General features: G+C 34.2%; 1 protein-coding gene across 4 annotated transcripts; it reads left to right on the top strand.

Moving 5' to 3' along the window:
• On the top strand, nt 3240-7791 carry LOC18595263 (probable disease resistance protein At5g63020). 4 transcript variants are annotated; one of them, XM_018122674.1, is made up of 3 exons: nt 3240-6103; nt 6963-7059; nt 7543-7791. In XM_018122674.1, exon 1 carries the CDS (start codon nt 3266-3268, stop codon nt 6050-6052), a length of 2787 nt encoding a protein of 928 aa, XP_017978163.1. In that variant the 5' UTR covers nt 3240-3265; the 3' UTR covers nt 6053-6103; nt 6963-7059; nt 7543-7791. The 4 variants fall into 4 exon arrangements, with proteins under 4 accessions (XP_017978163.1, XP_017978162.1, XP_017978161.1 ...); XM_018122673.1 differs by having other exon boundaries at nt 6963-7225; XM_018122672.1 differs by having other exon boundaries at nt 6963-7311.

Here is a 13221-nt window from a genome sequence, read left to right as displayed (position 1 = left end):
TCGCTCCTGCCATTTTTCACTATTCAAATCTTATTTGTTTGTTTTTAATTGAAAAAATCTTTTTTATTTTATTTTTTTTAAGTTGGAGAAACTCTCACTCTCTGTTAAAATTTTATTAAAGATAAAAGAAGATAATTACACTAAGGGGGGATATAAACTATATCTCCATAATTACATAAAAAATAAAAGAAAAAATACCTAGAAGAGGTACTACTCTCCTCACATATTTGGATGCTTGAGAGAAGTAGAATTACTCTTTTATAATGCACTAAGTAAGAAAAATAAATTAGGAATACTATTCCTTCACAATTAATTAAATCTAATATATGGTAAATTTAATCTATCTAACTTCAAGATACCTCTCAACTCTGTATTAGATTCATAAAAAACTTTCAGACCTTGGTGGGAGTATCCACTATTTGACAAATAATCAGCAGCTTGATTACCTTCTCTATGTATATGAGATTCTATGAGAAAAGTTTTGCAAATATTTTCTTATAGATGCAAGTATATATGAGATATCATTGAAGCCTTTAAGTCCTACCTTTGCCATGTATATAACAGCCATAGCATCCATTTCAATCCATAGTTTAGAGAAATAAAATCTCAGCATAACCACAAACCTCTTTGTAATGCAAGTAATTAGACTGTTAGAGAGTCACAGGAGCCAAAGTTTTCAAAAAAACCAAATAGAAGTTAATTTACATGTGTGGTCTCAAACTATTCCTTCCCCTGCAGCAAGATGATGTCGAGGTTTAAAACTACCATCTACATGAAGCTTCATTTCATCAAGGCTTGGCTTCAACCATCTAATTATTTCTAGTGGTTTGAAAGGATGATTAGAAAAGTGATAATCCCACAAGCTTGCAATCTGCATATCGTCTTTCCATTGTCATTTTTTTATTTGATCTCTTTAATAAAGTTATGTCAAAAGTTTCAATACTCACCGTATAACACGATGGAATCACTTTTATATGTTTATGTTTGGCATCATTCCTTTTGACCCATAAAACCCAACAAATGAAAATAGGAATAATTAAGTATCCTAACGTGGCCTATTAATTTTGTTAATAAAAGGTGAGTTTACATTTTTTTTTAAATGCAACAAAACACCCTCAAATCCTTCCCACAAATTTTCAATTTTACTGATTGAATATTAAAAGTTAGAGGGTGAGGACACAACTGAGGGTGACTAATCAGAGAGCAGGAATGTTGATGTTGAGATAATTGCCTTTGGGACATGAGTGTAATTTTAATTATGATGGGTTCGGTAGTCTATCATTATCGATAACATTGGTGAAAATAGTGAATAAAATTAATGAAGAAGATGTTAATCAGTTGACGGAGAATGAATTGGAACTAGGAGATCCTTCGTTAGTTGATATCAATTGTTTGAGTAAAAAAAAAAAAAGGATAAAATGAAGAGATTCAGGAAATTAGAAAGAAATTAAAAGAGTATTTAAATATTTTAATTAATTGTTTTTAATGCAGCCGCAAAATTATTGATATTTCCTTTCTTTCTTTAAGGAAAATAGTATATTGTAGAAACAAGGGTCCAAATAAAAATGTGAAGCACCCTTTATATGCAATAAGTCAAAACTTTCATGAAACTAACATAATAATGAAGCTAAATACATGTTTAAAATAAGTAAAAACATTTTTTTTAACGAGATTATATATATAAGAAATTACAATCCAATACATTTTGCAAAATTTTCCCAAACCGATTTTCAGATTTTCCAATTTTTTGATTTAGGTTTTGCAATTTTTTTTTATTAATTTTGTTTATAAAACAACAACCAATGACTGGTTGACATGTGGCAATTTGTTGGGAGAGAATGAGTTTTATACCTTTTCATTAGTTTTAAGGTTTTTTTAAATAAAAATTTTTTAAAAAAATTTAGAAGTAATAAAAAGTGGGAACCTTAATTAATTGAATAATCATGTATAATTTGGAGATTTTTTAAATATTATATTAATTATTTTGATATTTAATTATATGCAATATTTAACCGTAAATATTGCTACTTTTAACATTTAAAAAACCAACAAAGAGGACAAAAGGTAAGGCCTAAACTTGAAAGATGGGGAAGATGACTGGGCGGCCAATTTTGTGGGACCCATCTTTAGTATCACTAGTAAAGTTGGAAGTCAAAATATTTGAAAAGTCCTTATTACATTAGGTCATATTTTTTTAATTTAGTTCTTCTATTCAAAATGGTATATTTTAATTTTTTAATTTTTAAAATTATTTTAATTTAATCCTTCTAACATTTTTCGTCTAAATTAACTGTTACGGTGTTGACGTTGACGCTGACATAGCATATGATGTGGGCTTAAATTGCTGATGTGGCACTATCACGATACCTTAACACGTTGATGTGGCATTGCCGTGTCATCTTGAAGGTGTATGACATTGCCACATCAGCATGTCAAGGAGCCGTGACATTGCCACATCAGCATGTCAAGGAGCTGTGACATTGCCACATTAATAACCTAAGCTCATTGCATATGCCACATCAACATTTAATATTACGTCAGCACTGACGTCAAAATCGTAATGGTTAATTTAGACATAAAATATTAAAAGGATTAAATTAAAATAATTTTCAAATTAAAAAAGATAATAATATTGCAATTTTGAATATAAAAATTAAATTAAAGAAAATATCCTAATACAAGGACTTCTCAAATATTTTGATCTTGACCATCCTTAGAAGTGAGAGAAAGAGAGAGAGAGAGTCAAGAGAGACAATGAGGGAAACATTATAGGCCTAAAAAAGCCATAAAAAAAAAATAAAAACATAACTATTTTTCCACGAAAAGTAACAGGAACTTCAATTTCACTATATTTGTATCCAATCTAACTTTCAAAAAAAAAAATTTCACTACATTTGTAGTTTACAATTTCCTAGGATTATTTATATCCTTGAGTTTTTTTTTTTTTTTGTATATTTAACTTGACTAATGACTTTAAGCTATGAATTGCATTTAGGGTAAAAAAAATAGAAAATTGGTTAATTATTTTGAAAAAATTTGGTTAGGAATGTATCCCAATATTTGATTATTATACTGTATATGATTTTCAGACGTAGAAATATTTAGCTAGCAGAGAAGGGTTTGCCTTTCACTTTGGTCAAACGCGCATTTTCCTCTTGACTATTGGTAAAATTCATCAAATCAAAAGCAGGAATTCTCCTCAAAGCCAACAAACTCTTCTTTGTCTGTCAGTTCGAAAATCGAATTTTATAAAAAAAAAAAATACATGGGCAATTTGTGCTCAATCCAAATCTCAACAGATGACACAGTCTCTCGTTGTTGGGATTGCATAGTTGGACGAGCGAATTACACTTGTAAGCTAGACAAAAACCTTAGAGCTCTACGTGTTGCAGTGGAGGAATTGAAAGCACTAAGAGATGACGTGAATCGGAGGGTTCATTGTGCTGAACAACAACTCATGATCAAGCGGCTTAGCCAAGTTCAAGTTTGGCTTTCAAGAGCGGAAACTATGATAATGGAAGCTGAGGAATTGATAAGAGATGCCTCTACAGAAAAGGAGAAACTATGTCTCGCAGGCTGCTTCTCCAAGAATTGCAAATCTGGCTACAAGTTTGGTCGACAAGTGGCTAAGAAACTTAAACAAGTAGTTGCTCTAAAGAGTAAAGGAGTTTTTGACAAGGTAGCTGAGAACGAACCTACAGGTCCAGTGGATGTGAGACCGATTGAGCCCACCGTGGGCTTGGAATCAACATTGGCTAAGGTCTGGAGCTTGCTTCAAGACAAACAAGTTGGAATGATTGGTTTATACGGATTGGGAGGAGTTGGGAAGACAACACTCTTGACCCAAATTAACAACAAGTTGAGTGGTAATTCCTTAGATTTTGATGTTGTAATTTGGGTGGTGGTGTCTAAAGATCACACGGTCGAAAACGTTCAAGAAAAGATTGGGAAAAGGGTAGGCCTTTTTAATGGGTGGATGCAGAATAAAAGTTCTGATGAGAAAGCTGTAGACATCTTCAGGATTTTGAGTAAAAGAAAATTCGTTTTGTTCTTGGATGATGTATGGGAACGGGTGCATTTAACCAAGATAGGGATACCTTTGCCGTGCCAGGAAAATGGTTCCAAGGTTGTTCTCACTACTCGTTTTCTAGAGATATGTAATGAAATGGAAGCTCAGAAAGTCAAGGTAGAGTGTTTGAGAGCAAATGAAGCTTGGGAATTGTTTCGAGAGAAAGTTGGAGAAGAAACCCTTCATAGCCATCCAGATATTCCAGGGTTAGCCCAAAAGGTGGCTGAAAAGTGTAGTGGGTTGCCTCTTGCACTAATTACTATTGGCCGAGCCATGGCCAGCAAGAAGACACCCCAGGCATGGGAATACGCAGTTGAGGTCATGAAGAAATCTGCACATAAATTTGCAAGAATGGGACAAGAGGTGTATCCTCTTTTAAAATTCAGTTATGATAGTTTGCATTGTGACACGATGAGATCTTGCCTCTTGTACTGCGGTTTGTATCCTGAAGATGTTCTTATTTTGAAATCTGAGCTGATAGAGTATTGGTTCTGTGAGGGGCTCTTGGATGAATTTGACAGCGTAAGAAGAGCTCGATTGCAAGGATACAACATCATCGATTCTCTTGTTAATGCTTGTTTATTAGAAGAAGATGGAGAATACTACGTGAAGATGCATGATGTGATTCGTGACATGACATTGTGGATAGCAGGCGAGTCTGAAGCACCTGAAAAGAGCTTTTTTGTACAAGCAGGGCTCCAATTGAATGAAACACCAGATGTTGGAAAATGGGAAAATGTAAGAAGATTATCATTGACAGGCAATAAAATCAAAGATCTCACATCAACACCCACATGTCCTAATCTTGAAACTTTGTTACTTAACTATAATGAGTTGGAGGTGATCAGTGATGGCTTCTTCAAATTGATGCCTAATCTCAGAGTTTTGAACTTGGCAGGTAACCGGGGTCTGAGACAATTGCCAGAGGGAATTTCAGAATTGGTTTCACTGGAATGTCTTAATCTATCACGGACAGGTTTAAGAGAGCTGTCAATTAAGCTGAAGAGCCTGACGAAATTAAGATACCTGGACCTGAGATACACGGACGATCTTAGAAGAATTCCAGGGAAACTGTTATCTAGCTTCCCAAAGCTGCAAATATTCAGAATGTTTCGGTCTGGTGGTGGTTATTCTCAAGAAGAAATGGTTGAAGACAATGAGGATGGAATAGTGGAATTGGGGTGGTTGCCACATTTGAATGGAGGGATTAATGATTTTCATAATCCATACGAAACAGATGGAGACAATCTCCTGAATGATGGTAATGAAGGTCTAATAGAGGAATTGGGGTGTTTGCAATCTTTGAATACGCTGAGTATTCATATAATGAGTGCGTCTGCTCTTAAAAGATTTTTGAGCTTCCACAACTTACAAGGCTGCACTCAAGAACTATCTCTTTGTGTTTTTAAAGAGTCAAACTCATTAAATGTTTTAGCCTTAGCAAATATGCAGTGTCTAGAGAGACTAGATATCAGTGAATGTGCAAGATTGGAAGAGATGAAGATAGAGAAGGAAGGGGGAGGAAGAATGATACAAGCCTCACTGTTTCCTACCCTTCGAGAGGTTACCATATTTGAGTGCGGCAATTTAAGGGACATGACATGGATTATTCTTGTTCCAAATCTAAGATTTCTTTGGGTTGTTAGTTGCCCAAAAATGGAAGAAATAATGAGCAAGGAAAAAATGAGTGAAGCTGCAGATATGGTTAAAAGTTTGAATCCAAACCCATTTGCTCAACTACAAAATCTTACTTTACAATTTTTGCCAGAGTTGAAGAGTGTACACTGGGATGTGCTACCCTTCCCATGTTTGACAGAAATCTTTGTGAGGGAATGCCCCAAACTGAGGGAGCTCCCTCTTAGCTCGGACAGTGCTAAGGGAAATCAAATCTGCATTCAAGGAGAAAAGGAGTGGTGGGAAACACTAGAATGGAAGAATACAGCCACTCAGAATGCTTTTCTTCCTTTCTTCGAACCCCACTGATGGTGAAATAAAGAGAATCCTGAAGACATCAGAGCTGTGAGATTTTGGAAAGTAAGTTTACTTCCAATTTGTCATTATCTTCAGCTTCGATAATTCTAAATTTGTTTGCTTTGCTCTCCTTCAATTGATTTGTTGTGAAGTTTTCGAATTAGTGTGATCTATTTACATCCTTAATGAGATTGCTCTGTTGTTTTGATATAATGTCTCTTACAAGTCCTGCTTATAAAAGTCAATACTTAAAAGTCTTTAAGAACACTCGAGTGGTTAGATGGAAGTTTCAGATTCAAATCCTGAGATGGATGAAATGAAATTTATAAAATAAGAGAGTTATTTTCGATTACTTAACTCAAAATCCTATCTATGCAAAAAAAAAAAAAACAATAATTTTGTAATGTACCCCACGTGAGATACCTGCCTTGTGGCCTATGACAAGTACAATAAGCCATTTTTTAAGTGCTTGGTTACAATTTCAAGTAACTTAAGGAAGATTATTAGCTGCTATGAATGGCTAGATGAAAAGATATTTGCTGTTAATTTCCTAATCTAATAAGAGTCTGTTGACTTAATAGAAATTAAACTGTATCAGATCTCCAGGGTATTGTTACTTTATCATTGAGCCCCACACTGTGTATCACATGAGGGAAAAGTAGGGGAAAAAGAAAAGAAAAGAGGAAGAAAAAGCACTCAAATCCTTATAATATTTATGAAACGCCATTGATGACATGCGCATAACCTTAATACAATTAATTTTTTTATGGGAGTAATGGCAATTTCATTTGTTTATATGTTATCAGTAACACAAAATTACAATTGTTTCATTTTCATATCACTTGTCTTTATCTATTTCTCTTCCTTAACCCACTTAAAATTTTACTTTCTTTTGTTTGAACACTGAATTTTTCAACTGTAGGTCCAGCTAAGAAAGTTATTGAAGGCGACTTTGAGAAAATAATGAAGACTGCAAACACATGGAATGATTCAACACGCGGAATGATTCAACACACAATGTATTGTCACTTTTCTTTTCTCTTCTGTTGTTCATTTCTCTGCTATTTCTGCTGCTCAAAACCAAAGAAACTACTAATGGACTTTCTCCATTTCTCTGATAATATTTGTAATCTGCAGCCCTTCATAGTCTTTGGGGAGGTGTTGAGAAAAAAGATAATCTGACAAGTGAGTCTGATGATTGGTACAGGCTTTACTAGGAAGATAATTGTGAAATAGGGTGTTGTTTGGATTTCAATGTTTGTCATCATCCTGTGAGTACCTTTGGAAGCTAGGAATTATAAACTGTTTGAAAATATGATGAATCAACTCCCAGATAGTTGGTTCATTGTGGTTAGAATAATCTCAATTCACTTGGCATGGCAGTTAGGAACTTTCCTTGCTTTTAATGACTTAGTGGCCTTCTTAGTCTACTGATGAGTATGACTTTCCCCGATTCTCAGATAATTGTAATCCACACACATCCCTGCTTATTCTTTGTGCAGGTGCTGAGAAAAATGCATGAGAATCTGACCACAGTTTGGTGCTTGCAACAAGTCTGTTTGTTTGATGATAGCTACGTGCATATGTTAAAATCAACAGTGGAGAGGAAGAATGCTGGAAATAGTTAGAAAGAGAGGATCGATGCAGTGACACTAAACACTTACTTACAAAATGGTCTACAGTTTTCTCGAGTATATGATCTCGAGAGGCAGAAAATCAATGGAGATTATTGCAATTGCATTGCTACTGTTTTGTATGGTTGTCTTGTTTGTTATCACATTCTGTTAAGAAATCTATTTAATTGATGGTTATGAAAGAACTCATAAATGAAGTAAAAAGAGTTTTTAAGAGAAAAGCCAAAGATATCAAAAACCGATTACTGGACACTAGAGAAGATAATCATAATAACATTGCCCACTTGTCTTATAATACATTAGTTAAAAACTACAACTACTAAACCAATAGTCAAAGAAAATAATCTAACTTAGTCAACAAAGAAAAACTAGAAAGTTAGTGCAGTGATGGGCATATTCTAAGTATGGTACCTAATATATATGGGACAACCACCCATTACATGAAACGTGGCCAAGCATCACAACCAACTTCTAACATTAACAATAAAGTAACCACTTAACAATAAACAAAGCTAACAAAGCTCCACTGTTGACGCTGTGAATGACTTCAAAGCTGAGGCAGGAACCACTCTCACACATCTCCTTGGTTTGTGGCTTACAGATTCCTAATCTGGCTTTCAGATAAATGAATTTTCCTTTGCTTAATTTTTTAGTAAGGATATCTGCAAGTTGATCTTCAATGCTACAATGCGCTACCTTGATCTCTCCATTGTTCACAACTTCTCTGATAGAATGAAATTTCACTCTCGTGTGTTTAGTGCGACCATGCTGCACAATATTTTTGGCAATTGAAATAGCTGACTTGTTATCAATTAACAGAGCAGTGCCCTTTGTTTGTACGAAACCCAAGTCCCCAAGTATTTTTCTGAGCCAAAGTGCATGGTTTGTTGCTGAAGCAGCCGAGATATATTCGGCCTCCGCTAATGATTGGGCAACCACCTCTTGATTTCGAGAATTCTAGGAAAAACCAACACTATCGAACGAAAAACAAAATCCACTCGTACTCTTAGAATCATCCAAGCATCTAGCTCAATCGCTATCACAATATCCCATTAGCTCCTTGCTTTCTCGTTTTTCAAACTTGAGTCCCTACTTGACGGCTCCCTTGATATATTGCAGAACTCTTTTCATAGCTGAAAAATGAATCTCTAATGGAGCTTGCATATATTTGGATAATAAGCTTACTATGAACATTAAATCAAGCCGTGAGGCTGTTAAGTATAGTAAAGAACCAATTAAACTTCTATAAGTTAAACCAATAGTTGCTGGAGCCCCATCATCTTTATTGAACTTTGCACTATTAACCAATGGAGTTTCCACCATTTTACAAGCTTCCATGTGAAATCTTTTCAACATTTCACAAGCATATTTGCGTTGATGTACAAATATAAAATCAGAAGCTTGATGAAATTGCAAGCCTAGAAAATATGTTGTTTCCCTTAAATTTGACATCTCAAATTCTTGTTTCATGCTTCTATTGAAATCATCAAGAACCGACCCACTAGGACCTATGATCAACAGGTCATCCATATAATGAGAAATAATGAGATTATCAGAAATAGATGAATCACTTACATATAATGTAGGCTCGTTAGCACTTTTGATAAAGCCTTGAGACTTTAAATATGTGCCGATTCTATCATACCATGCCCAAAGAGCTTGTTTGAGCCCATACAATGCCTTCACAAGCTTGCAAACTTTTCCTTCATTGCCAGGTTCTACAAAGCCTTTCGATTGCTTGATGAAAATGTCTTCAGATAATGTGCCATCCAAAAAAGCTTATTTGACATCCATATGCTAGAATTTTTCACCCTTTTCTTGCTGCTATAGTAGTGAGTAATATTATTGTATCGTGTCTAGCCACTAGAGCGAATGTTTCCCAATAATCCACCCCATAAACTTGAGAATACCCTTTAACAACTAACCTGGCTTTATATTTGTTGATTGTTCCATCAGCATTCAACTTTGTTTTAAATATCCATTTAACTCCAATGATATTTTGATTTGATGGTTGATCAACAAGGACTTAAGTGCCATTTTTTCTGATCATTTCCATTTCAATCTCCATGGCTTGTCTCTAATTGTTTTCTGTTGATGCTTCTTCAAAATTAAAGGGCTCAATTATAGCAATATTGCATCTGCTATATACGTCTTGCAATGTTCTTGTTCCTTTGACTACTAAACTTTCATCTTCAATATCTTCTTCATGATTTTGTTCATTCAAAATTGCATCATCAAGCAAGTTCAAATTCTTTGACATTCCAATAGCATTTTTTTCCCAATTCCATCTGTTTTTCTCATCGAACCAAACATCTCGACTGACAGATATTTTCTTGCTTTGAACATTGTAAACTTGATATCTTTTGGAGACACTGTTGTAACCAAGGTGAATACAAATTTCTATATTGTAATCTAATTTGGTTCTCTTTTGATCAGGAATTTTCATATAACAAATCCACCCGAAAAATCTTAGTTGAGTAACAGAGGGTTTTTCTCCGAACCAGATTTCATGGGCATTACGATTTTTAAGACTGCCTAAAGGCAAGATATTAAGCAAATTCACTGTGCTACTTGTAACTTCTGCCCAAAATGACTTGGGCAATCTTTTCTCATGTAATAAGCAACGTGTCATCTCCAATATGGTCTTATTTTTTCTTTCATAGACCTCATTTTGCTAAGGAATGTATGTTATTGTTAACTGATGCTTGATTCCCTTTTCTACAAGGTAAATCTTGAAAGTATTTGAACAGAACTCTAAACCATTATCAGTTCTAAGGACTTTCAAACTTTTTTCAGCCTCATTCTCCACCAGCGCCTTAAAGCCTTTAAACTTCTCAAATACTTCTAATTTATTTTTTAGAAAATAAATTTAACAGTATCGAGAAAAGTCATCAATAAAAATGATATAATAGATGCTACCACTTAGTGAAACAGTATTAACTGGACCACCAACATCAGAATAAACGAGTTGTAATTTGTCATTTGTTCTTAAGGAACTTGAAAGGGGAAATGGCATACGACTCTATTTGCCATGCATACAAGTGCTGCAAATTTACTTAAGAATGGACACGCTAGGAAGTCATCCAACAGTGTTAGAATTAATCATGTAACTCAAAGATTTAAAGTTTACATGTCCTAACCTTTTATGCCACAATTCAGCATCAATTTCTTGACCAACACAGGTAGTATGCTCAATTTTCATTTAGTCAATAGAGTAACATCGATTTCTCATTTTGACTGTCATTACCTCATCACTAAATGAATCAAAAATTGTGCAAAATTCTTCTTTAAACAAAAGTGCATAGTGATTTTCACCTAGTTGACCAACACTTAGAAGATTTTGTGTCACTTCAGGCATATAATAGACCTTTGAGATGTATTTGGTGCAGTTAATTGTTTCCACAGCTACTGTTCCTATTCCCATAATCTTCAAATAAAGTCCATTCCCAATTCTAACTCTTGCCCTGAAGTTTCTATCAAGTTTGGTAAAGAGTTGGTCATTCCCTGTCATGTAATTGGAGCACCCACTATCTATAAGCCATGTGTTCCTTTCCTTATCATTAGCAATCTGAGCCAAAAAAAGTTGTTCTTCTGTTGCATTTACTTGTTTTGCAACTGCTGCCTTTTCATTTGTGTGACCATTCTTGGCTTTATATTTCTTTTCGACATGACCGAATTGGTTGCAAGACCTACACTTAATGATAGGCTTGTATCGACAATATTTAGGATTATGGTTCTTTTTTTTTTTACAATGCTGATAGGGAGGAAATTTATTTCCCTGTTTGTTTTGCTTGCCATCACCATTATTCTTTTCTTTTTTTCGCCTAGTGTTGTCATGTTTTTTAGCACTGTAGTTGCTAAGTCTGAGATCTTTTGTCTTTGCTATAAGAGCACTCTTAACACTCTCTTCTTGACGAGTGGCTATCATTTGTTCTTGTGCTTGTAGTGCATTTACCAATTCAGTCACTGAGAGTTTAGACATATCTTTCGAGTCTTCCAATGAGGAGATTTTTGCTTTAAATTTTTCTGGTATGTTAACTAAAAATTTATGCACAATCCTTCTATCAAAGAGCTCCTCACCTAATAACCTCAGTTGATTGATAATCTTTAAGACTTTTTCAGAGTAGTCTTTTATGGTCTCATCTTCCCTCATCTTTAGTACCTTAAACTCCCTTAGTAAATTGAGTAGTTGAATTTGTCTTATTTTATCATTGCCATGAAATTCCTTTTTCAGCTTGTCTCAAGTTTCTTTTGGAAATTCACAAACCATAATTCTTGTGAAGATTGAGTCAGTCACAACAATGTGCATACAAGAGATAACCTTATAACGCTTAGCCACCTTTTCGCTGTGCTTTATCTAAGTGATGGTAGGATTTGTGTGCCTCATAACCAGGTGTTTTTCCCCAACTTCTATTAACCTGCCACAAATCAGAGACTTGGAGATAAGCCTTCATCTTAACAACCTATATAGGGTAATTATCTCTAATAAAAACAAGTGGAGTGAGGCATTGCAACTTGCCTAAGCCATGAAAACACAATAAGATACTGATTTTCACACTTGAAGGAAAAAAATAAAATTAGGTCCTTCAAGATCCTTTTTACAGCTCTGATACCATGTTAAGAAACATATTTAATTGATGGTTATGAAATAACTCATAAATGAAGTAAAGAGAGTTTTAAAGAGAAAAGTCAAAGACATTGAAAACTAATTACTGGACACTAAAGAAGATGACCATAATAGCATTGCCCACTTGTCTTACAATACATTAGTTAAAAATTGCAACTACAAACCAAAAATCAAGGAAAATAATCTAACTTAGTTGACTAAGAAAAACCAAAAAGTTAGTGCTGTGATAGGCACATTCTAAGTCTGGTACCTAGTATAGGATAACCACCCATTGCATGAAACGTGGCCAAGCACCACAACCAACTTCTAACATTAACGATAAAGTAACCACTTAACAATAAACAAAGTTAGCAAAGCTCCACTGTTGACGTTGTGAACGACTTCAAAGTTGAGGCATAAACCATTCTCAACACATTCTATGATTGAATTATTTAGCAAATATTTTTTAATTTATATCAATCAAGTAATCATTATCAGTTGGTATGGAGTAAAAGAATAAACCTTATTCCTTGTACATCAAATCTACCTGTTGCATTTTAGTTCTTATCATGAGAAGTCATATATGTTGCTTAGAAATTGAATAAGGCCTTCTAATTTTCTTTCAAAAGTAAAAACCAAGAAATATATTCAATCAAAGAGTATGCATTTTAGCTCATCTACATATCTTTCTGCCGTGTTTAGTGTTTGCTATTTTTTTTCCATTCTTTTGCTTCTAAATTGATTTCATCATTTACAAAATTTAATTTCTATCAGCAATTATGACAGAAGTTGTTTTGTGGAGAATGCTTTAATAATTTTTTGGATGTAAATCAATGGATGCATCAATGGGTCTACTCATAAACGTCAAAATACACACTATATTGTATTATGAAGATGCTAAGAATCTAAGTGTTATCCTAAAAATACGTGTCATCAGGCAT

This window comes from Theobroma cacao, chromosome 6, assembly GCF_000208745.1.
Source record: "Theobroma cacao cultivar B97-61/B2 chromosome 6, Criollo_cocoa_genome_V2, whole genome shotgun sequence".
Lineage (NCBI taxonomy): Eukaryota > Viridiplantae > Streptophyta > Magnoliopsida > Malvales > Malvaceae > Theobroma > Theobroma cacao.
Note: the sequence above shows the minus strand (reverse complement) of the source record. Positions and strands in the feature narration are given on the sequence as shown.

Bases quoted from the DNA above. Each gene is read 5' to 3' on its own strand.
- LOC18595263 (XM_018122674.1), top strand. From the start codon at position 3,266: ATGGGCAATTTGTGCTCAATCCAAATCTCAACAGATGACACAGTCTCT.